This window comes from Lepisma saccharinum, chromosome 23 (genome assembly GCF_977018435.1).
Source record: "Lepisma saccharinum chromosome 23, izLepSacc3.1, whole genome shotgun sequence".
Taxonomy (NCBI): domain Eukaryota; kingdom Metazoa; phylum Arthropoda; class Insecta; order Zygentoma; family Lepismatidae; genus Lepisma; species Lepisma saccharinum.
In genome coordinates this window covers 56,094,237-56,121,015 of record NC_139251.1, presented here as the reverse complement: position 1 = coordinate 56,121,015, position 26,779 = coordinate 56,094,237, and the positions used below count along the sequence as shown (strand labels likewise).

The following is a 26,779-nucleotide window of genomic DNA, read 5'->3' as shown; positions in this document are numbered from 1 at the left end:
TGTAACGTCACACTAATATGGTGCGTTATGTAACACTTCGACAAGGGAAGTTTTTGAACGTGGCCCACGAGAGAACAACAACAACAGAACGTACTCGCGGACCGGCTTAGAAAGCAACTTATAATCGGTCAACCCTGGTTCAGGAATTGTAAATACATTCAATCCCAGACTGGGAGAGAAAATCAGCAAACGTAAATGAGTTCTAAACAGTATGGAACCTTTTCATATTTAAAGCATTTCAATTCGATCCAGGAACCCTTTTACCGGATCAATTTACGGTCCAGGAACCTTTCTTCCAGGATCAATTTAAATTCGGTCCAGTAACTTTTTTCCCGGAAGAATTTAAATTCGGTCCAAGAACTTTTTCCCTCATCAATTTAAATACGGTCCAGGAACCTTTTTCAGGATCAATTAAAATACGGTCCAGTAACTTTTTCCCCGGAAGAATTTAAATTCGGTCCAGGAACCTTTTTTCCCGGAAGAATTTAAATTCGGTCCAGGAACTTTTTCCCTGATGAATTTAAATTCCGTCCAGTAACTTTTTCCCGGATGAATTTAAATTCGGTCCAGTAACTTTTCCCGGAAGAATTTAAATTCGGTCCAGGAACCTTTTTTCCCGGAAAAATTTAAATTCGGTCCAGGAACTTTTTCCCTGATGAATTTAAATTCGGTCCAGTAACTTTTTCCCAAATGAATTTAAATTCGGTCCAGTAACTTTTCCCGGAAGAATTTAAATTCGGTCCAGGAACCTTTTTTCCCGGAAGAATTTAAATTCGGTCCAGGAACTTTTTTCCCGCATCAATTTAAATACGGTCCAGGAACCTTTTTTCAGGATGAATTTAAATTCGGTCCAGGAACATTTTTTCAATGTAACAAAACGCAACTTATACCGAATTTAAATTGTGCGAGAAAAAAAGATTCCGGTCCTGAGGCGGGACCCTTTAGTATTTATGGGCTCATGGACATTTAACAACCCTGCCATAAAGTGGACTTCAATTTTTCTTTCTTTTTATTAGACTTGTAACGTGAATCACATAAAGTGGGAGATCTTTCATCAACCCCCGTACCTCGCGTTTTTGGACTTTCATCTCTTTCTTCAGCTGAGAGCACCTCTGCGGTAGAGACGGTTGCAGTTGATTGTCGGCGACACACATGGCATGAAAAACGGTGGTGATTATGTCGAAAAGTAGGCTATGAGCCAATCTAACTGTGTGTGCTGCTATTCTCGTTTTACCTTTTGGTTAATCGGAACATACTTTCTGGTCGTGCCTCGTACAATGCCATAATGGCGTTACATTGTCTTGAGCATTGTTGAACGCTTGCTTAGGTTTCTAAGGAACAGGATCAGCATTTCTGGAAACTGACAAGAGAAACTGTAGAGAGATAGAAATGGAGGAAGACGACGAAGACCTGGATTTTGATGGTCGACCGATTGAGTATCAATATTTTGCATTCCGAAGAAAAGTGCCTAAGGTATGCCGATAACATTTTATACATAACTAAGTCTCTAGCCTTCTTAAACCCGAAGGCTGCAGCAACACAAGCCTTCCACCTGTCCCTCTCCTGGGCAAGATCAATCCAATCTTTTCCATCCTTACCGATTTCCTTTAGGTCAATCTCAACATTATCCCTCCACTTTCCTACAGGTCTCCTACCATCAGGTTTCCCAACAAGAATCTTGTAAACTCTTCACATTCGTGCCACATGGCCTGCCCACCTAAGTCTTCTTCATTTAATGATTATAATAATATCTGTACAGCAATACAAATTGTGTAGTTCTAAATTATGTAACCTTCTCCACTCACCTGTATCCTCATCCCTTTTAAGTCCAAATATTTTCGGTAACAGTTTCATACATCTGAGACACATTTCTTCATTTTTACACAAGAAACTAATTACGGAAAGGTTTGCAACGTTCGTCGAGGTATTTTCTTTCATCGTGAAATATATTTAACCGGGAAATCATGTATGTTACCGACGCAAAATTGCAATTGCTTTCATTTTCTTGTCCTACGACAACCGGATGCTGCGTACGTTTGATGACGTAAGCCCCTGTCAGTGTTTGAAACCCCCCTTTTTTTACTATGCTTGCCTAACGTAACCAAACCTAACCTAACCTTATGGGAAATGGTTCGTGGGGCTATCCGTGAATGGAAACACTGCATGCCCACTACGGTAGTCAAAATTTGCTCGCCATATTCTGTGTTATGGAAGCGAAAAAAGGAGTCAAACTCTCTATGTGAACAATTGTGGGGTTTTTCCCTGTAAAAAGCATAATGGCATCTTGAACTATGTTCCGCAATACACAATTGGTAAGTACGAACCATGTGAAACACAAAATATCCGAATTTAATGTGTCTCGGATCTATGAAACTGTTACCATAGAGAAATATCTCACCGACGCAAAATTGCCTATTTTCCTAAGGATTTTATTTTCAAATAAAATAAAAAAAATATATAAGAAACCTTTTATACATAATAACATTTTTAATCAATTGACGTTTGAGAACTTCTTGTTCATAAGTTATTAGTAGTCAAGAATATTATATTGATCACAGTATAATATCGAAATTAGTAACAGTATCTTCACGGTAGAATAGCAAAATGTTTATATTCAAAATGTGGTTACCCCAATAACGCACCATAAAAGCTAACATGATAACTAGAGCCCGGAAGTTCAGGCATTTATTTTCGTTAAAATAGGCAGGCAAAAAGGCATTTATAATGTGGAAAATAGGCACTAAAAATGAAAAAAGGCAAAATAAACCGATAAAAAGGCACATTTGGAAGTCGCTTACTTTTATCTATAATTTCTAGCAAAATGTTAAAATCTACATTGGGAAGAGCATTTCAATTTTCACCAAATTCACGCACGTAACCATGTAACTTAGCACTTAATGGCACACTAAATTTCGGCATGATGACAACTACACGATCATTTCCCTCCAAAGTGCAGAACTAAACTAAAGATAACTAACTAACTAACTCCCTAGCCTTCTTAAACCCGAAGGTTCATGGCTGCAGCAACACAGGCCTTCCATCTTTCCCTATCTTGAGCAAGTTCTATATACTCTTTTCCATCCCTACCGATTTCCCTTAGGTCCATCTCAACGTGGTCCATCCATCTTCGTCTTGGCCTTCCTACAGGTCTCTTACCATCAGGTTTCCCAACAAGAATCCTGTAAACTCCTCTTTCCTCTCCCATTCGTGCCACATAGCCTGCCCACCTAAGTCTTCTTCATTTAATGATTATAATAATATCTGTACAGCAATACAAATTATGTAGTTCTAAATTATGTAACCTTCTCCACTCATCTGTCTCCTCATCCCTTTTAGGTCCAAAGATTTTCCTAAGGATCTTATTTTCAAATACTCTCAATTTATGTTCCTCTTTCAATGTAAGGGACCAAGTTTCACATCCATATAATACTACAGGCAAAATTACTGTTTCGTATATTTTAACTTTTAGTTTCTCAGATATTAAACGAGAAGACAAAAGTTTATGAAGAGAGAAGTAACATGCATTTCCTGAATTAAGCCTACTTTTTATTTCCTCTTTAATATAATTTTCATTTGTTAATATTACTCCTAAGTATTTGAATTTGGAAACTGGTTCAAACGAGTTGTTATCAATAATTAGATTTTGATTATTACCTAACACTTGGTTTCGGCCTGTAAGCATATATTTAGTTTTTTCTTTGTTAACTTCCAAACCTATCTCTTTAGCAGTTTTGAATATTGAATATTTTAGCATTATTCTTAATTGTATTCACATCATCCCCTAATAAGTCTACATCATCTGCATATGCTAACAACTGAGTCACACCATTTAATTTTAGTCCTTCTTTAGTTTCATTTACCTTCCTAACAGCATATTCTAAGGCAAAATTAAAGAGCAATGGAGATAATGCATATCCTTGTTTTAACCCATCATGAATTGTAAATTTGTCAGACATATTAATACCCACACGAATTTTACTTTCTGTTTCACTGGTGCATATTTTTATCATACTAACAAGCTTCTTAGGTATTCCAAACTCTACTAATATATTATATAATTTATCTCTTTTGACCGAATCATATGCTTTTTTGAAATCAATGAATAGCTGATGGACATTTTGATTATATTCCCACTTTTTTTCAAGTGTCTGTCTGATGTGAAAAATTTGATCTGTAGTTGATCTGTTACGTTTAAATCCACATTGATAATCACCTATAATTTCATTAGCATATGGGGTTAGTCTTGTTAAAAGAATGTTAGATAATATTTTATATGTTGTTGAGAGTAGAGAAATTCCACGGTAATTATTGCAGTTTATTTTATCACCTTTTTTAAACACAGGAACAATTATGGATTCTTTCCACTGTTGAGGTATTTCTTCTTTATTCCATATTAAACAAATTAATTTATGAATTTGACATATTAATGAATTTCCACCATATTTAATAAACTCAGCTGGTATTAAATCAATGCCAGGTGCTTTGTTATTCTTTAGCCTTTTAATAGCATCTTTAACTTCAGTCAAGTTAGGTTCTGGAACTAAAGGTTCTGCTGTGTGGACTTCATTTACTTCTGATTTATCTTCTACATGAACATTTAAAAGGTCATTAAAGTAGTTCTTCCATCTATTTAGAATATCGCTTGGGTCAGCTAGAAAATCACCGTCTTTATCTTTTATCAAGTTTACTTTAGGTTGCCACCCCTTTCTAAACTCATTTACACCTTTATATAAATCTCTGATATTTTTATTTTTGCTGTTTGTTTCAATTTCGTTAATTTTGCTTTTCAAGTAATCTCTTTTTTTACTTCTAAACGTGCGGTTAACTTCTCGCTTTATTCTATTATAATTGTTTAGATTTGTATCATCAGAGTTATTTAACCACCTAAGTCTAGCCTGATTTCTTATTTCTATTAGATTATGACATTCATTATCAAACCATGGCTTACTTTTTCTCGGTTTATGGTATCCTATACTTTCTTTAGCTGCTGATTCTATTGCATTACGTATGTGCTCCCAATTCTTATTTACGTCTGTTTCATTTATATTTTCATCATCATTTAAATCCTGCAAAACATCAAATCTATTTGACAGTTTAATTTGGTAATCTTTCTTAATTCTTTCATCAGTAAACTTTCCTGTATCAAACTTTAGAACTTTTAGATTTTGTTGCTTATGATTTATCACTGAGAGTCTTTCTCTTAATTTAGCAATTACTAAATAATGGTCACTGGCACAGTCAGATAGAGAACTTGATTTTGGAATGCATGCAAAGGCCCTTGGGCATTAGTGCTGTTTCTTGTCAATAACGTCCTGACACGGACGCTTTACGTGATGACGTAATTGTGCAGATGTTCTGCAACAGGTTTTCAGCAGTCAATCATGCACAAGGAAATGTTAACCGAAAGGCAATATCCTAACTAAGCATGAACTTTTCTCTCACACTTTTCTCCTTCAGCAATGTTGAAAAATGCATGAGTTCAATATTACTTAAATAAGGCGAAAATTATTCACATATTAAACGGAAGAAAAATAAATGCCAACAACGTTTATTGGGAGAAAAATAATTTATATACACACTTTTTTTAAAAAAATGGTCCAATTTCATTGAAAAAGGCAAAAAAAGGCATTATAATTAAAAATTGGCAGTGGGGTCCCAAATAGGCAAAATAGGCAAAATGAAAAGGCTTCTAAAACATTCGAAACAACATAAAAAATGTATATCCGGAAAAAAATTATCAATATATCCAGTAGATAAAAAGAGGCATTTTGCCAAACTTCCGGGCTCTAATGATAACATTTAATATTTTTGTGCTTTAATTCTGTGGATATTTTGTTTAGTTTGTACGAATTTTGGAGTATATAATAAGCTATATTGATTTTTAAAATGTCTTTCTATGGAAATTATATTTCTGCAATATGTCTAAAAACATAGACTTTACTAGCAATAAGCATGATTTAAAGAAATGTTTTGTGCCTCATAGAGCATCTTGAAAATGTCCAATATTTGTTTTAATGTTGTTTTTTTTCTTACAAAATTTTTCACTGCTCACTTGTATGACTTTCATTTTCAAATATTGCTCTTGTGCGGTTCTGTATACATACACAGATAAATCGACATATACAGATTTAGTTTTAAACAAACACTTCTGGCAACGGGTATGCCGTAGGTACGGGAGGGTCATGGGGGGGGGAGGTCCTCCAGCCAAGGCAAAGAGGGCGCTGCTCGAGCAAAAATATATAAACTTCGAAAATGATCAACCTTATTAATATTAATGTAATTGTTACTTTGGAAACAAATAGGTATATTTTGTTCTCGATCTGATGACAATGCAATGGTTTCTGCAAGAGTCACATCAAGTTCATACTTATTAATTAAGTACAAGATTTCATGCGGTTTTATTCATGATAATTTTATATGTTGGTATCCAGTAGAAATTAGTGTCGTTTAATTGAAAGAGGTCAAAATCTGGAAATATATGTTTGATTGATTGATTGATTTACTTTATTTAATTCTCTTTTCTGCCACTTTTGGTTAATCGCGAAGATGAAGATGAGTGATGATATGATGAAATTGATGAATGGACACTCACAAACATCCATGCCCGGGACCCCTAGCATCGTAGAGCGTTGTGCTAACCACTCCGCCACGAGGGCCGACAAACGTGTTTGGTGTTTTTATGAAGTAATTATGAAGGTATGTAAAGAGTTGTACTGAGATACATGAACATATTCTTGGTTAATTGATGTCCATTATAAAATTATACCTGGCCATTGAGTTGTATTGCATTTCAACCAGATTTGCACCATTTCTAAAATGTTCCATTAGAATATCGGATCTCTCCATGCTGTAATTGTAATATGGAGTAACGTATTGTAAATTACGCAACAGAACCAAAGCCAAACTGCTTGGCGGAATGGTTAGCACATCGCGCTACGATGCTAGGTGTCCAGGGTTCCAATCCCGGGCTGGGCACGAGCGTTCTCTGTGAGTGTCCCATCAATTCCATCATAACATCCTCAACTTCGCGATTAACCAAAAGTGGCAGAAAAGCGAATTAAATAAAATCAATCAATCAATCAATCAATCAAAAGCTGACATGTAAATGTATAGACAAATATTTGTGTAGAGAACACAAATAATTGTTTCACCAACACAATACCGGACTATTAACATTTGTTTCACCAAGGGACGACGCTACAGGGGGTTAGGGTGAACTGAATCCCCCAAAACTGACCTGAGCCCCCTTGCAGCCCCCCCAGATTTTTACAGTAGCTACAGTAGACGCATTTGGACCGAAAATAAGAAAAACTACAAGTTTCCTTACTTAATATTTTCCATTATTAATGATTTCCCAAATTTGATACTAAATCGACATGATACTCTGCTGCCCACCTGGTAGGCGGAATATTCAGTGGTTGTGAGCTTATTCATAGGTTGGCGGTTCAAAAAGTGACGAAGAATATGCACACATACAGCTAAACGTATGTAATTATAATCACCTATGAATCGAATCAGTATTTTTAGAAACAGATTTAACTGATGCGAAAAGTGAATTTTTATAAGTGGTAGAACGTTGAACATTTAAAGAACCGTCCAGTTCTGTTCGTTAGTTCTTCATTCGAGTAGCAGCAATATTATTAGTGTTGGCAATGTGCTCTCATTCGTGTCATATGTGCTTATCGTTGAAAATATCCGAGACTGAGAAATACGACGTTAAGGAATAAACATATTTCTTAAATGCTAAGAATTGGAAATATTATAATTGAGCTTCCCACCTCGGTAGTCTAGTTGTAAGACTGCTGCCTTGTAACAAAATGGTCCCGGGTTCGATCCCTGGTTGAGGCACATTTCATTACGCCAGGGATCGAAATGGAAATTTTCACGAAACTGAACGCTTTCCTTTCGTTAACATGGTGTTGTTTCTCTTTCTATGTTCCGTTGTCTCTCATTACAGCGAAGAGATTAAAGATGACGCGTTGTATTGCAATTAATAATGGTTAATACAGTAAAACCTCGTTAATCCGGACAATGGGGGCGGGGATAAGTTGAATGGTTTAACGAAAGTCCGGATTAACTGATATAACCAAAAAGAACAGTAGAGAGTGCATTAAAACTCCGTTTATAGCAACAAAACACGTTTTTTATGGTGTATTTAAAGGGCATAGGCCTAAATACACTATACAGTACAGGAAAATGTAAAGCAATAGGACAACGCAGTGCTTCTAGCCACATTTAAAACCTTGCATTCTGTTTTTTTTGGCTGTCCGGAATAACCGAAGTCCGGCTTATCGAGGTCCGGATTAACGAGATTTTGCTGTATTAAACTTCACACTGAAAATAAAAATGTAGTAAAATATGTAAAAAAAAATAAACGTACCAGAACGGCCCGTTGCCATTTCTGGCGAAACAGAACGGAAAGGTTCCAGATATTCACGAACACCGGGACAATATTTATTTGCCATGGAAAAAAAATCGATTCTGCCCCCTCCCCCACAATTTGCTCCGAACGTTAGGTCCCAAGTTAGGACTATATTAGCCCCCGAAGAATTTGAAAAGGAAATCTCTACACCCCCTACTTATATCAGGCTCACGCCGTCACTGGTTTCCTATATCAAAACCATATCTATGTATATTGTAGTTGCAACCAGTGATGTGCCGTAGACTATAAGTTTACGTCTACATGCGTTGTCTACACGTAATCTACGCGTAGATTACATTGGGTTGTAGTTTACATAGACTACGTAGACAATCTAAAGTGCATTAAAATTAATTTTCAAGGGTTTCATGAAAGGGAAGTGACATTTTCAACTATATTGGTTCCTAACGAAATGAAAAGAATCCTATTTACAACAAAATTTCTCTTATCTTCTATCATCAACTATGGAGGAAGCTAAGTAGTATGCAAAAAACGACAACAGATGGCAGTCGTGAGGCAAGAGTGGTCTTTTTCTCAAAAACACTAGAATATTTCCTATATTAGGTTTCTTCCTAGGTGAGAAATTGTTCGAATTTGGAAGAAAGAGTATGAAAAGTTCTCCTCACACACCAGCAACTGATACGCAGCAAAATTTTCTTTTAATTCCACGGCGCCCTTTGCTAAGTTATCACCTTTTACATAAAAGATTACGTAATCTACGTGTATACAATAGTCTACGTGTAAAATGTAGACTATCGTTGTTTACGCGTAGACGCACATCACTGGTTGCAACCTAATTTTCACTGTCTTTTATCATTTAGAATTTTTGTAGGATTTCTTTTTTTTCTCAAAGTCGCACCCAGTCGCTTGCTTGTTGGCATGGCGACAGGAAGAACCGCGCCCCTCAGGCTACAATGGCTAGGGTTATTTTGTTGTTAGTTTTCTTATTTTTTTGGTGTATTGGTGTGTGTGTGTGTGTGTGCACGTTAGAGCCACTGGACAAGGCTAGAACACGGCAACACTGCAAGGACACAAGCAAGCTTCTGCGTCTTTTGGGGACGAAGGACACAACGAGATAGAGGTGACAGCAGTGAGGGAGTATGTGAGAAGGTCTGAAATAACTTGGTGCATGTGCGTACAGGGATGCAGAGCGGTGCTTTGGAGGAGACAAGTAGGTGAAGTGCGATTGGTGAACAGATGGCAGCACCGTACAGCGAGAGAAACTGTGTTTTGAACTACTTCCGTGTGTTTACTGAACAATACCTAAAACCACAATGTCGCCGGAATATCAGCCAGCCTAGGGGAAGTAAAAGGAATCCGTGACCTGGAGCCGTGACCAGTGTACCCTTCATCCCCTCCAACAACGGACCACAACCACCCCCTCAATCTAAAGTAGGAACAGTGTGTGTGAGGAAGTGCACCGCATAAGTGACGACAAAAGGTAAGACATCCCGACAAACATTAAACTACATAAGGGTTACACTCATTACTTATGTTTGTGTTGTATGTGCTATGCCGGAATATTTTCTTATAATCAATAATAAGCTTTACATGTTCAGAGCTAAGGTCCCGGGTTCGATACCCGATGGAGGCACATAGTGGTTCGGATCCCACTTTAAACTGTAGGTCCAGTCCCGATTAGCCTTACTGTGCATAAAGTGGACTCAAAACAACAAATCAATCAATGTTCAGAGCTAAATTCATGTTCTTCACATATTGCCCCCACAATATTATTCGCTAATTCTAAATGTTATATTTTCTACAACAGCATGTTTGAGAGTTTACTTAACTCCATCTATTGTGAAAATATCTAAATAAGCTTTAGTTTTATAATTGCACACAGATGGCAGCAGAATAAAGTAAAGGGACTTAAATGTTTCTTGACAAAATTTTCTCGTCAATGTTCACAAAAACAAACTATTAATTGCAACGCAAGTTGGTGTAACAAGTATTTTGATGCTAATTTTATGTCACTCCATTACGTAGATGTAGCGGTAATTATTTAGCATTAACTGCATGTGAAAACGTATATTTACAACGGAAAAGAAAATGCCTTTGTAGGTAGGAGTACTATGAGAAGTAATCGAAATTTGGAATGGCCTCATATTGGATTCCTCAAAGGGCATCCATCATTGGGTTTGTGGTGTAGGATTTGTTTGTTTTTACCTGGAGTTGCTTGGAATAACATATTATTATTACAGCTTCTTAAAACCTTATTGAAACTTATGACGATATACATTAACTTTAAAACAGACAATTCACCCGATATAACTTGTAGGAAGGAAACTATTAGCCCTGGTCTCGTGTTAGCAATTTGTAGATACTTCATGTGAATAATAAGGTCCGGATTGTTATGTAGCCAAAATACGCGAAATATGTACACACATACGTAGAATATATCACTGAAATGTGTATGAAATATATAAATATATTGAAACATTTAATGATATTCTTGATAGTCTTTTATTTTTTGCATCATTCGTATGCTTTTTTAAAATTCGAGTGCATATCTTGAAAATTCTGACAAGGTGACTACGTGAATTTCTGACCTGTAGTTACTGTTCGAAGAATAGTTATTAAAAACATGGTGGGAATAGATCAATGCACGCACGAAGCCTTTGTGAAATTAAGGTGACAAGTCGGTCACAATCAGTTCAAAAAAATTATCGATTTTTCGAAAAAGCAAACTTGATTGTACAGTGTCTCTCAAAAGTTTTAGGACAACGACATTTTAAACTAGGCAACCCAATTTACACAAAGCGTTGGTGGGTTGCGTGTAGAGTTAGGCTCAATTTCAGGGTTGCCACATGCACAATAGATATTTATAAAATACGCGAAAGAAATAAAAACAAAGACGTGAGAGAAAACGAAAGGTGACAAAAGAGAGGAAAAAGAGAGAGCGGAAGGAGAAGAAGAAAAGTAGAGGAGAGAAGAAATAGAGGATAGACGAGGAGAGGAGATGTAGTGAGGAAAATGGAAAAATATTCTAGGAGAGATGAGGAAAATGGAGCAAAGATGAGAGAAGAGGAGAGTGGAGAGTAAAGTAAAGGAGAGAAAAAGAGAAGAACGAAAAGAAGAGGAGAAGACTGCAGTGGAGTCTGAAATCTAAGACAGGAGAGGAGATACGAGGTGGAGATGAGTGGGATGGAGATAAGATGCGAGAAAAGTAGGGAAGGCGATATGAGATAAAAGCAGAGCGAGCAGAATGAGGTGAGAGGAGAAAGAGAAGAGAAGAACAGAAGGGACTGAAGAGAAGAGGTAGTTGCAGAAAATATCGTCTCAGCGTCATGAGTTGATGCATTGGTCAAATTATCGACATGAAACATTCAATAATATTTTGAAATGTATTAGATCGGCTCGAAATGCCTTTTGGCTTAGTTCAGAGCAAGATAAAGTCTTCCACGTAAGATCTTTGATTTTACCTGCGATTATACCACTAAAAACATGAATGTAATTTGAATATTTATAAGAATTATCCAATTTTTGTCCACTTCTCGGTTCGTCCCCCCCTCGTTAATTCCAAACTGAATCATTCCGTTTCACACGGCGTGGACAATGAACACAATGGGATAGGTCTAAAACTTACGAAAATTTTCCGCCACCGGAAGGGTTTGAACCTACGACCATCAGATTGACAGTCCTGGGCGGTAAACACTACCCTACAAGCTTTCGCTCCTAGAATTAAGTATAAGGAGCTGACCAATATGAAATGTAGATGCAACTCTCCTCCTACATGTAATGTGCAAAAGAATACTTGTTTGTAACAAAGAAAACTAAGGTAGTACGATTCGGCGAAAACATTTAATGGAGAATTGCACATGATGAAAACTTTTCAATCGATATTTGCGGAAGTTGCATTGAACTCGTGTGGGAAAGGGGTAAAATTAGTATGTCCTGAATTGCCACAAATATAAATAGTTATTTCATTAATATTTGTCAATGTATTTGAAGCAGTACACAATTATCGTTAGAGTATCATAATTCACGATCTTATACATGAAAATATCCCTTTGAATGTGTGTCAATTCATTTATTTGTTTATTTTTTATAAATTCCATATGCAGAACAATGTAGCCACTATACACTGCTATTACAAATAATGTTACCATGCTCTTGTTTAATATAAAAGGAGAATTAAAAAAAAGAACACCTAGTATGGAGGATCGAACCTCGGACCGCTGGCAGGCCAATCGAGAACTCTAACCACTACACCACGCCCTTACCTTCGATTTGAACAACAATTTTTAAGTATTCTGTCCCTCCAATATTGTAAATGTCGTTGGGTATACATGTAGTTGACCTTTTACTTTAATTTTGAATTGCTTTCTTGTAGTATAGCAGATATCTTCGAGAAATAATTTTCGAAGTGATGAAGAAAAACTAGAATATTGGTAGTTGCGAAAATGCGAGTTATTTCTTCTAACTTATTATTGTGATTAGACATTATTAATGGAAAATATCTAGAGGCTTGAACATTGCACGACGATGTTCTTTTCCTGAGATACTGCAACAGACGAAATGCTTGTTTACTGACGCAAGTGTCGTGTTCAGAACAGTCTTATGAAATGTAGTTGCTGTTGCGTAAGGTAACACGAAATAATTACACCGTTTGCGAACTACGAAACGTTAGACGTAAACAGGGGAAAATTTTATTCATAAAATCACTTCATATTTGACAGTATTAGTCAAGAGAGACTCGTGGGACACTGTGTTAAGGTGCTGGAGTAAATACTTCTTATTTTTCTTCCTCGATGAAGAACAATTTTTAAACTAGAGTAACAGGCGTTCTGCTCTTTTTTATTTCTTTTAAATTCTTCCACATTCCTTTCATTCATTCGGTTAAAAATAAATAAGAATATTGCTTGCATTTCTGTCATTGACTTAGACCAGGCCCATACGTAGGATTTCTTTGAGGGAGGGCCCAGACCCAAATATATATATATATATATATATATATATATATATATATATATAAGAGAGAGGGGCTGTTGCGCAAAGGATTATTATTATTATATTAGAGAGAGAGAGAGACAGATATTACAAAATAGTTCAAATAGTGCGAGCGCCATTGAAAAGTCATGATAGTTCTATGTTTAGAAAATAATATATTTATAAATTAAATGTTGCGTACTAAGAATTATTATTACAATAAAGAGCATGTCTAATTGTGTGTTAAGAATAAAGAGACATTGTCGCATCACGATTGCAGTTCGAAAAAGTCGGGACAGGGATTGAAAGTAACACACTGTCTGACTAAATCGCTGAATCGGACGTCTGGTAGCCTTGCATCAATGATTATAAAACTAAAACTACCCAATATTGTAGCCTGAAGACTTTTGCGCAAGGAACAGATTCATTTATGTAAGAACAAAATTGAAATTTTTACACATTTCTAATATCGACGATGTTATTTTCGTAGTTATTGATAGGTTCACATTTAAATATTTTTTCAGGGTTCGAGGGGGGCATGGCCCCCATGCCCCCCCCCCTGGGTACTGGCCTGACGTAGACAGTGAGAGAGAAATTTTGGAGAATCTTTCTATTAACTTTATTATTTACATCCACCTTATGCTCAGATAGGTTTATTGACAATCGTGAACTTTTCGTTTAATATATTTTTTTAAACGACGGTAGAATATTGGTCAAATTTCCTTTCGTGCTCTTTTGAGAGAATATATACTTCTACAATAGCAATCGCGTTCGGAAACGGTGAAAGAAAATGACTTGGTTTTCAAAGGCAGACAAGCTTGGTAACGTAGCTTGCTGGCGTTCAAAGTGACTCACTCACGCTATTCAAGGCCGCTTCTTATCGCAAAACGCACCCAGCAAGTTACAAGTGACCAGAGTCGAATTTGAAAGAGAATCTGAAGAATGATAGATTTCATCAGAGGCGGCTAGCTCAACATGCAATAGTTTAAGTCATAATTTCTGACAACCAAGAAACCTTATTCAATAAGTATTGGGATAGTAATACGTGTATCCGCTCCTTTTTAACAAAGTAAGCTCGAAGACAATCTGTATTCAATTTGTTTATATTCGCAAATTGGTCAAGCGGAGGTTGTTATAAGGAACTATTTCGTAGATGTTCATGTAACCGTTATAAAATTACAAATAAAGTATATTCACAAGCTTAGATATACTAACAACGAAGAAATAAATTCAGAGTTAAATTTCAAATGCATGTGTATAGAGTAATTCTAGAAGTACAGAGCTATATCAGAGTATTGAACTTCTTTTTTGCAGGATAACGTTTACAATATTCACGCGACAGAATAATTAAGAACTCCAAGGGAAACAAGCCTCTAGATATTTTCCATTAATAATGTCTAATCACAATAATAAGTTAGAAGAAATAACTCGCATTTTCGCAACTACCAATATTCTAGTTTTTCTTCATCACTTCGAAAATTATTTCTCGAAGATATCTGCTATACTACAAGAAAGCAATTCAAAATTAAAGTAAAAGGTCAACTACATGTATACCCAACGACATTTACAATATTGGAGGGACAGAATACTTAAAAATTGTTGTTCAAATCGAAGGTAAGGGCGTGGTGTAGTGGTTAGAGTTCTCGATTGGCCTGCCAGCGGTCCGAGGTTCGATCCTCCATACTAGGTGTTCTTTTTTTTTTAATTCTCCTTTTATATTAAACAAGAGCATGGTAACATTATTTGTAATAGCAGTGTATAGTGGCTACATTTTTCTGCATATGGAATTTATAAAAAATAAACAAATAAATGAATTGACACACATTCAAAGGGATATTTTCATGTATAAGATCGTGAATTATGATACTCTAACGATAATTGTGTACTGCTTCAAATACATTGACAAATATTAATGAAATAACTATTTATATTTGTGGCAATTCAGGACATACTAATTTTACCCCTTTCCCACACGAGTTCAATGCAACTTCCGCAAATATCGATTGAAAAGTTTTCATCATGTGCAATTCTCCATTAAATGTTTTCGCCGAGTCGTACTACCTTAGTTTTCTTTGTTACAAACAAGTATTCTTTTGCACATTACATGTAGGAGGAGAGTTGCATCTACGTTTCACATTGGTCAGCTCCTTATACTTAATTCTAGGAGCGAAAGCTTGTAGGGTAGTGTTTACCGCCCAGGACTGTCAATCTGATGGTCGTAGGTTCAAACCCTTCCGGTGGCGGAAAATTTTCGTAAGTTTTAGACCTATCCCATTGTGTTCATTGTCCACGCCGTGTGAAACGGAATGATTCAGTTTGGAATTAACAAGGGGGGGAGGGGAAATATTAAATTGCAAAGTCTCCATTTCAACGAACCGAGAAGTGGACGAAAATTGGATAATTCTTATAAATATTCAAATTACATTCATGTTTTTAGTGGTATAATCGCAGGTAAAATCAAAGATCTTACATGGAAGATTTTATCTTGCTCTGAACTAAGCCAAAAGGCATTTCGAACCGATCTAATACATTTCAAAATGTTATTGAATGTTTCATGTCGATAATTTGACCAATGCATCAACTCATGACGCTGAGACGATATTTTCTGCAACTACCTCTTCTCTTCAGTCCCTTATGTTCTTCTCTTCTCTTTCTCCTCTCACCTCATTCTGCTCGCTCTGCTTTTATCTCATATCGCCTTCCCTACTTTTCTCGCATCTTATCTCCATCCCACTCATCTCCACCTCGTATCTCTTCTCCTGTCTTAGATTTCCGACTCCACTGCACTCTTCTACTCTTCTTTTCGTTCTTCTCTTTTCTCTCCTTTACTTTACTCTCCACTCTCCTCTTATTTTCGTTCTTCTGTTTCTCTCTCCTTTACTTTACTCTCCACTCTCCTCTTCTCGTCTCCTCACTAAATCTCCTCTCCTCGTCTATCCTTTCTTTCTTCTCTCTTCTACTTTTCCTCTTCTCCTTTCGCTATCTCTTTTCCCTCTCCTTTGTCACCTTTCGTTTTCTCTCACGTCTTTGTTTTTATTTCTTTCGCGTATTTTATAAATATCTATTGTGCATGTGGCAACCCTGAAATTGAGCCTAACTCTACACGCAACCCACCAACGACTTGCGTAAATTGGGTTGCCTAGTTTAAAATGTCGTTGTCCTAAAACTTTTGAGAGACACTGTACAAACATATCTACATTACCCAATGAAAAATAGAGAAATGGGGCAATTGCCGAATTATGTGTAAAAATACAGTGCTTTCATTTGATTATTGTGCCGCTAGAATGCACACCTGTGTAGCGACTGGAAACGCACAGCTTGCCGGCGAAATTTCGCCAAGTTTATTTTCGACATGCACACTGCGGAACATTGCAATAGAGCTAACTTTGATGAAAAACTTGTAATCGAGAACAGATCCATGTCGTTGTTTTTGTGCGCGGTAAAGTGAAGTGACTGTGAAGCTACGTGAAGCGACGAATCGACAGTGTTGCAATATGCAAATATTAAACTCCAGAACTAGAACAATCCCTAAGTAAAAAAGTTTAGCATGGCGTGTGGGATGGAAATGCTGTAGCTACTAGCGCCGTGAAACGTTTCGACGGGAACTTGACGTGACAAAGCAATAGACCGCGGCTCAAGAAACTCACAGAGTGATTTACTAAACATTATCAAATTACTTTGTAGGATTACAATTTGTGTTTATATTGTAACATATTGAAATCTTATTGCTCGATTTACACATCGAGCAATAGTTCTTATTTCATGTTATGTAGTCAGGATTTTATTTTGAGGGGGGGTCATCCATTATCAGCACGAGCATTGCCAGAAATATTTGTAGAGGGGGGCAGGTCATTGATAATACTTGATTACTAGAAATAATAATGACAATACCACGGTTATAATTGTAATTTTACAATAATAACTATTATAAGTTATTAAAGTAAACCAATTTTAATCCAAATTTATTATTATTATTATTATTATTATATATATGGAAACACTTTGCTACTCCATCCACCATATGAGTGAATATCCAAAACAACTGTTGTCCATTATTTTTTTACATTTTGTAGGCCTACAGTTAGTGTACTGAAATTCATAGTTATTGTATTTTGTTATTAACTTTTACACATTCCATTCAAAGAAAAACTTTAAAAGTTAGGGGTAAATTTAACTCATCAAGTTTATATTGTGTGACCTCTCACAAGAAAACTATAAATTTTGGAAGATGTGGATTCATTTATACTTTGGATTAAATGCTAGAATAACCTAGTTCCTCTATTATACACTAAACGTTTTTCGATTCAATGTTTAATCCAACTAAGGAAGTAAAATTAATTACTACCACTATACACTATTTGTAGGTTTTCGGAGGGGAGCTGAAGCCCCCTTAGCCCTCCCCCTGGCTACGTGCCTGTAGCTACCCGTCATTATATTAAATTTATCTCAATCCAGAAACTGTATATGGGTTTATTGCTTATAAAGGAGCAAGTATCGTATATCAGGAAATGCGCATCGATTTCGTGTGTTCAGATTCTGACATTTTTTCATATCTGCCTATTGCAACACTAGCGCATAGATTTGGAATTCCTTTAAATGGTTAAATTCACCTCTTACCATCGTTTCGTCATCACGAGTTAAACAAGCGATTGATCTTTCTTGATCGGAACGTGGCACCTCTCTGTCTACCGTGAATATCAGTATGTGCTTTCATAAGGGGAATGTGTCGTGTTGAACAAGGATTTACATTCGCTTCTGTGTAGTTTGTTAAGGCGATAAGTTATAAACCGACAAGTGCTGTGCACTGATAAGTGTTATTAGTGGTGTTATAATGTCGCAACATAAGTATACTTCAGAATCTTTATGTACGATTCTTATGCGGAAACATAAGTGCAAGGAGGTCATTTCATTTGAAAAATGTGTGTCAGCACAAGGAAAACATTTCCAACATACGCAATTACTTTACTTCCGATTCTGAAATATTTTAATTAAAATAAATCTGTGCGCTTGAGTTGATCGGCTACGTACATCCGATTTCGTCGGCAAGCGGCGTTCTTCCAGCCGCTACACGGACCGTGTTTGAGCGGCACAATAAGCAGATGCTCTAAAACATAAGTATGTAATATGCCTCAAAATATGTAAAAATATATTTCATGAGATGGTTTGTAACATTATAATTCGCCTACATTTGACATGTAATTACATAAAAAATTGGCCCCTAGAGAGTAAATTAACGAGAGTTAAGGGCATTAATTTATTTTTCTTTATCTATTTGCAGGAAGGCAAAGAAAACTATGGCCTCCCCTTTCACCTGTACCTGGGATACGTCAAGGCGGTAAGTGAATGTCTTCTGACCAAAAAAATCCTGAGCATGTAATGTTAATTTGACACTATCCATTGTCAAGTTATAAGTTTACCCGTTCTAACATTGGTGGTAAAACAGGCAGCGACTGACCATCACCAGCTAAAAAAATATATATTATTATTATTTCGAGAGAGTGTCTATTTTCTTGTCTTCGGGTGAACACATTTCTCCTTGCCGATTTGTTGGGGGTCGAACCTACCACTAAGGGGAACATATTTCAAGGGAGGGGGTGAAGCAACACCTCATCATTTCAGACGAGGTAAAGTTCCGAAAAGTGTGTGTGTGTCTCCCCCCACGACAATGCGAGGTCACATACTTCTGGAACATTAGTGTCGACTATTGAGGAGCTGCGGTTTGCGTTCCACACCCTACGTACTCACCCGACCTCGCACCACGTGTACGAAGGGGGGAGCTGATGGGGTACAGCCACTCACGAAAGTTCAAGATATCCAAAATTTTCAAATTAAAATCCATTAGGAACTGCAACCTCCCTTTTGTTGTAATTCTTTATACCACGGCTTATATCTACAAGGTTGGGTTCTTTTAGAAAGGAAACCAAAAAGGTGAGCCTTCCAATGGAGACAGTTAATAAATTATATTATAACTTCCTTTTTATATTAAAGAATCTAGTTGAGAACACATGAGAATATATTCATATAAAGATGATCGGACTTTCGCGCAAGTTTGAATATCTACATAATTACTACATAATTTCCTTATTTCAAAGTTTTATCTTAAAGGGTATCCCTCTTCTTCAGCGATGTACAATTTATAACTTTATTTATTGCCTTCATCAACGGTTGGGGACTTCCTTCCTTAACTTTAAAGGTGTTAGTCTACTAGTATAGAGATCTATTCGTGACCTTTAGGGATTTTTATGTTATGCGTTATCAGCAAGTCCAAAACTAGCGGCATTACTTCTAGATTCCGATATCTAACTTTTCCCAACCCTTGGACCGTCGGCTGGAACACGCCGCCACTAATAAATACGACATAAGTGTAGACTAGGTGTAAGCGATTGAAATCGCGCTGCCACTGGTGTGTCAAAATTTCTACGATGGGGTTCGTAATGGTCCTACGGATTTAGAAATATTCGCAGACACTAATTTGTATCAGTGTTTTTACTTCTTTAGATTTCGTATATACATACGTACGAGCATGTTATTAATTTCATCTTTATTATGATTAATTTTTCGTCATTGTATCTTTCTGTTTTATCTTACACACTATTCCGTTATTGTTTACCTTCCTTATTTATCTTGACATTTATTTACACTGTCATTTATGTACAATATACCAATCTTTTTTTTTTACACGTATTGTGCTGCCATCTCTACGTAACTTTCGTAACTGTTTAAATAGGTTAGGCCTATTGGGTACGTAACAGAACTCCGAAAAAGGAAGATGTAAATGCAAAACTTCATTAAAATAACCCTCGATTAGAATTTCTGTCATAAAGTACAATTTTAATAGAGTGAAAAGTTCCAAATATATGAAATATTTAGTGTATTCTGCCCCCTACAACGAAATTTTCCAACACCTCGCGAAAAAGAAACAAGAAATCATGCATAAGCCAGTACCTCGTGTCGTCGGCTGTCGTCTTTTGTGCACTGAAGGAGGACGATGAGTTATAATATAAGGCCAGTAGCCTGTGCAGGAAGTGAGGCGAGATCACAAACACTGGCATGCTCAGTATTTTTGAAAGCGGGGGGTTACGTATCCTCTTTTTAGAAGTCAGCTCTCACTTTGTCATCTTTTCCTGCTTTGAAGTTCATTTTTTTAGGAATACCGACCCACCAACCCCCTTCCCCCCCATCCTGGGCACGAGTGGCTGGCCGCAGCTATAGCAACGTTAAGATATATGCTAACATCACTAACCTGACCTGCCTAACTTACTGTCGCAGCCATCGGTCAGTCAGGTCAGGTTTGGCGCTGCTCCCATGCATCTCCAAGTTGCTACTGTCGCTAGCCCTTCGTGGACTATACTCTGTCTCAGTTATCTCTGGAGGAGCCGAACGAAAACAAGTCTCTGTAGTAGACGCGAGACGGCTCCACCAATGAACACGTGAGAGGAACGGGATTGCGTGGGGGGGGGGTGGAGTTACCACCCATCCCAGCACTGCTTCGCTCTGCCCACTCAACCCCTCCCCCCCTTTCTCTGCCGCTATGCGTGGCCTTGCTCCAGAGATAAACGGGACAGGATATAGCGACCGTCAACAACAAAACGACAGAACAAGCGCAGCCTAAGCGTTTTCATTTGTTTGCATGCCATGCCCTCCGGTGGCTGTAGTATATACTAGTTGTTGCTAGGAATAACAACTTTTACGTAAATTATCTTACATTTTTTAATAAAACTGTACCACTCACGATAACAAACAGTTTGCAAAAAATTCATTTGAATTTACTTGTTGTTTCTAAAGTTCATCTTGTTTACGGAGAAAATACAGCAGAATGATCTTACGGTGGAACATCAGTAGATTATACGGCGTCAAAAGCGTGAAGTTTCGGAAATGGTTTACAGTGTATTCTTGACGTTTGGCCTAGTGCAAATATCTCGTTTTACAAATAATATTTGTTTCAATTATTCATTTTTGGACACACGATTTCAAATTTCAGATACTATTTTCCTATTTTGGTTGAGCACTTTTTCCAATAATTCATAGCATCCTGCTATGTGTTTACATAGTAATTACAATGTCTTGATCTTCTGTTGTGGTCTACAACACAGAAAGTAAATGCATCAGATAAAACAAAAAAAAATGCATACAGCCTGTAGTTCAGACCAAATGTTTCAGTGCATTATCTAGAAAATGGCTTCTGCTGTACTGGATATTTCAATAAATAAATAAATAAAAATGCAGAAAGATGCATAAAAAACGCATCAACTGATGCATTAAAGAACAGCTCGACAGAAAGAAATACTCATTTGCGTCATACTTACTTTGGCGTTTCCTTTACTACAAAGTAAAGTAAACGAAGTATAGAAAGCGATCCATTGAAGTGTAGACCGCCGCAACGATGTTTCCGCTATCGGCAAGCGAGGCACTCGCAGCTGATTGTCCGCGTCGTAGAGTGTCGATGAAGCAAGCGCATAACAGTTTCCGTAATTATTTTAAAAAAGTGATTTGCTTACCAGCTTTAAAAAAGGAGGTGTTCAAACTAGTCGCCAAGGTGCACACACTATTTCATACATCATTATTAAGATACCCTCAACGTAAGCTGGCAAAAGGGGGGGGGGCGATAGAAACCGTTTTTTACGGAGGTCCTGAAAGTAGACAGGAGACTGTGAAGTGATAAGGGTCCTTGTTTTGTATTGCGTGGCATGTTTATTAGCGATAGGATGCTTGTTACATTTGTTTGTTTTTCTAGTGTATCGCTTGTTACAAGTAGGTGGAATGGTAGGTTCTGGCTGGGTCCTTTGACCTACTTTTGAAATGACTTACGACATTTTACTATAAGGCTGTCTCCCCTTATGATGTTTTCCTGTAAGGCGTATGTTCTAGCAACGCCCATTGACCTACTTTTTATTTTACGACGTTTTACGCATTAAAGTAACCTACAATGAGAGAAAAATGGAGAGAAGAAGCTCTGGCATCACTTTTTAAGCTATTTTTTATCCTATTTCAAATGTAGCTCTTATGCTACCTCACTTTTTTGACCTACTTTTGAAATGACTTACGATGTTTTACGCACTAAACTAACCTACAATGAGAGAAAAATGGACAGAAAAAGCTCTGGCATCACTTTTTAAGCTATTTTTTATCCTATTTCAAATGTAGCTCTTATGCTACCTTGCCTTTTGACCTACTTTTGAAATGACTTACGACGTTTTACGCACTAAACTAACCTACAATGATAGAAAAATGGGCAGAAAAAGCTCTGGCATCACTTTTTAAGCTATTTTTTTATGCTAACTCGTTTTTTGACCTACATTTGAAATGACTTACGACATTTTCCTATAAGGCTGCCCCCCTTTTTATTGTAAGGACCCCCCCCCCTCAGCGTAATCTACTACAACCTGCTAATAGGCTTCTGCTCTCAGCGTAATCCGTTTTACGGGCTAAACTAACCTACAATGAGAGAAAATTAGACAGAAGAAAAGCTTTGATATTAGTTTTTAAGCTATTTTTTTTTACCTTCTGCAAATTTTGCTTTTATGCTACCTCGCTTTTTGACCTATATTTGAAATGACTTACGATATTTTCCTATAAGGCTGCCTCCTCTTACTGTAAGGTCCCTCAGTGTAATCTACCACGACCTTACTCTCAGCATAATCTGCCACGATGTTTTTTGTTTTTAAAACTCTCAGGTGTGATCTTCTACAATGTGTGGGTGTGTGATAATCAAAATTATTTTTGTTAAGGAAATCCCTGGCCCCCAAAAAAAGAAAATATCCCGCCAGGGGTGCGTGGTGCCCAACACAGTTCTAATGGCCACGGCTAACAAAGCCATGCCTCTGTAGAGTTTCATGGTTTTTTTTTTTAAACCCCCCCATGACCCCCTACAGAGGACCTCCGTGTGTAATGTGTGTGTTTTATGATTGAAAAGAAGAAAAATTTTGGTTAAGAATAGAATGTGTAAGAACTAAAAAAGTTTCCGTAGGGGGTGCAGCATCTGAAAGAAAAAAAAATATCCTCAAAATAGTGTACATAATATGATAGAAAAAATATATAAAAAAAAAGTGTGAATGCAAAAATTAGTGTGAATGATTGTTTTTTTTTTAAAAAAAATAATAGAAAAATATAAAAAAAGTGTGAATGCAAAAATTAGTGTGAATGATTGTTTTTTTTTAAAAAAAAAAAAGTGGTGCAAGAAATAATACGTACTTTTTTGATGCAGAAGTCTAATGGTGTGAGCAGATTTCTTCCTCGTCATGGTATCCCCATTCTCGGGGTGTGGATGTTGCAGTCTAGCAGCCTCAATTTGGTGTCGTGGGGATCAAGCGCCACTTTGTTTATCGTGGATGTATGCAACTGATCGATGGTGCTCGTGATCCGATGTTCGGTCACGCGTTTGATTTTTTTGTCGAACAAGCACGACTTGTAATCTTCTACGGTTAGTTTGTTTGTGCTCGAACGCCCCACCCCCTTTGCCTTTTTTATTTCGGTCTCATCCTGAATTTTGATGGCGTACATTTTCGCTCGAAGGCCAGCAAACTCTGTGATGATGCGGCCGTTGACTTCATCCTTCATCTTCCCGATCGTCATTTTCTGGCTGTCGTCGAAGAGAGGGTGATCTTTCGGATAATTGGAGAAATCGAAATGCTGGCTCATGCTTTTGAGATCTTCGTATAGATCATCGGTGCGGATGTTGTACACGAAGCTGTCCGTGTCGGTGTACGCCACCTCGATCGCCTCTCCATAGCGTGGTTTCATGACGTCGTAGTGAAACTTGTACATGGCCAGCTTCGACAACTCGAGGATTGCAACTCCCACGGCGATTGGTTTGTCGAATGTTATGTGGCGGAGAGCACGTTCGATCAATACCAACGTGTCGCTCAGTATCGTGAAGTTCTTGTACGTGGGCTGAGCGACGAGCTTGTTTATTTTCTTGGGGTCGGAGACCAAGTTGATATTTCTTCTTTTCCTGGCATCTTCCATGCTCTTGCCGTAGATGCTGTTGTTCATCAATTTGTATAAGTCTTTGTCTGCGGAAGAAGAAGCTGATGCTCGACGTTGAGTGTTGCCGTCGATATAGGGTGCTAGCCACCTGGTCTGTTTAAACTTCAATCCCGAGTGCACGCGCTTCAAAACCAATCCATGCTGGAGGTAGAATTGTAGGAGACGATAATGCACCACGTAATTCTCTTTGCTCTTGAAGGTGAGCATCAGCTTCTTCTCCGGAGCCGATTCCATCACAGGTGCCATTGCAAATCCATGGTGTTCTCGATGAAGGGATGCAGGATATTCCAAATCTACTTTCAGAAAACATCCATTTTCATGATCTTCGCTCCATTCCAAACAATCTTGAAGTTCCTGCTTGCTCATCCATTCGTATTCTCCGATGGGCAGAGACTCGGACATGGCATAACCATACAGGTTGTTCATGTCCCAGTATGCCAAGAAGTTTGTCGGTTTCCCTGCATCAAAATCGGCAACATATGGATTGTTGGCCTTGACGTATCGAAGGGGACACTGGACGATTCCACCACGTTTTGCCTCTTCGACAAACAAAAGTTGATTGACGTCCTTGATGAGTTCTATCTTCACCTTCGTGCATTTTAACATCGCCTGCCAAGAATAACCCGGTGTGGTGTAGCTGAAAGCGGGGTCCAAACCATATGCTGCCATTCCTCTCGAGCGATGGAGATGAAAACGATCGCTCAATAGCGTAACATCCAGTTTCAGATACAGATCGTGATAGTCGGCCATGGTTTGACAAGAGAATGTAGACCAGACGAGCTGAGCATGATGGTAGTCCTCTTCGGTGCAACAGGTGTCGCTAAGACGACTGTAGAATGCTTCTCTCGGCGGTAACGACGTTTCTGAGAATTTGGAAGCATCCGTCATGTATTCGTAGGGGTAAACCCCCTTGCGTCTCAACAGTGCTAAATGTTGGTCGCCAAAACATTTCCTGGTGGCGACCAAATCATCGTCGGTGAGTTGAGACGCAAGTGTTGCCAAACTCGAAGACAGAAAGTTGTAGGAGTCCAAGAAGCGAATTTCTACGTGATTGCTATTTCCAACGTCCACCATCTTGCTGAATGAAATGAATTTCTCGTTGGTGCGAGCTATGATGCTAATGGGTTGAGCGTCGCATCCCATCTCCTTTATGAAGATTTTGGCGTCGTAGCCCTCCAAATTGTGAATGAATACAGGAATAAAATTCGGTTTTTTGATTTGTAGATTACAGTTGTTACACAGGGGGGCCACATATTTTCCCGTGTGATGGTTGTGGTGGCGAACTTTGAAATTTTCGAGGGTGAAGTTACATTCGCACGCATCACACTGAGAGGCAAGGTCGTATGCTTCCTTCTCTTCCTGGGTAAGAGGCTCCATTGGTTTGTCTTCTCTTAGTAGAGGAGCGAATTTTATGGCCATCTGTTTCAAGGTTTGAACGAATTTTTGTGGAGCATCATTGCCGCGATATAAAATAACATTACCTGTGTTGTTGACCATCAATCCAAAAGCACAGGCTTCGTGATGTAGAATTTCGGTGGTGCTCGATATGCTGGGATTCGGTTCGCAGATGGCGAGTGGAAGTTGGAAACTTTCAAAGTCGGCGCATATCACCACGGGATGCCAGAGTAGCGCCTTGTAGTTGGAAAATTTCATGTCATGAGAAGGCATTTCGATAGCCGTAGCCGGATGTTTACTACACATTTCATGATGATCTTGGAGTTCTTCATCAGCATTCTTTTTTCCTCGACCGTAGAATATACTCAGGCATCTGTCGCATACTCGAATTTTACGTTGATGTGTGGTAATTTGACTTCTTATTAATTTTGAAAGATTCTGAATTAGACAATAATGATAATTATCATCATCTTCGATCAGGAGTAATCTGATGACACGATTACTTTTAATGTTGCTATGTCTGAGAACGTAGATGGTGTTGTTTTTTTTGTCTAATCCGAAGATGTGTACTGCTATACTTTTGTTTTTATCTGTCTTGTACTGTGCCTCAAATTTACTAATGTCTCGTAGATTTACAGGGTAATTAATACCAGCCATAGGTTTTTCAAATTCTGAGAGATATTCTGGCTTGTTGTAGTGGTATAAACAATGTTTGTCATTATTGGCTGGGTGATGATCGGCAATGATGCACCACAAAAAGCATCTGTTATCCTCATTTTGAATGTTGATGATTGCTTTCTTACTGGCTATTTTCAGGGGAAATTTGATGTAGCTGGATGCTCCCATCGGGTTGTATCGTGCCACCTTCAAAGTTAAAGTGTGAGGCAAACCGCAAAGTGTCCAACCCGATCCACGTTGTTCGAAAGTCTCGTGCTTGTTCAACAAAGCGTCAAACATCTGGTTGCAAATGGCATCCAGCTCATGGACGTCGGCGGCATGGAGACTCTTTACACCAGTGTAATGATGGAAAGTTTCTCGCTCTTTTTTTAC

At 37.8% G+C, this 26,779-nt stretch overlaps 1 protein-coding gene across 1 annotated transcript in view; it reads left to right on the top strand.

Annotated features, from left to right (window-relative positions):
• The first annotated feature begins 1,346 nt into the window (after positions 1–1,346).
• The window catches only part of LOC146005368 (uncharacterized), a 46,273-nt gene continuing 20,840 nt past the window's right edge, over positions 1,347–26,779 (top strand). The window contains exons 1-2 of the mRNA XM_083144581.1: positions 1,347–1,473; positions 18,627–18,683. Coding sequence (XP_083000707.1) covers positions 1,390–1,473; positions 18,627–18,683 — 141 coding nt within the window. The 5' untranslated portion in view covers positions 1,347–1,389. The remainder of the gene's footprint in view (positions 1,474–18,626; positions 18,684–26,779) is intronic.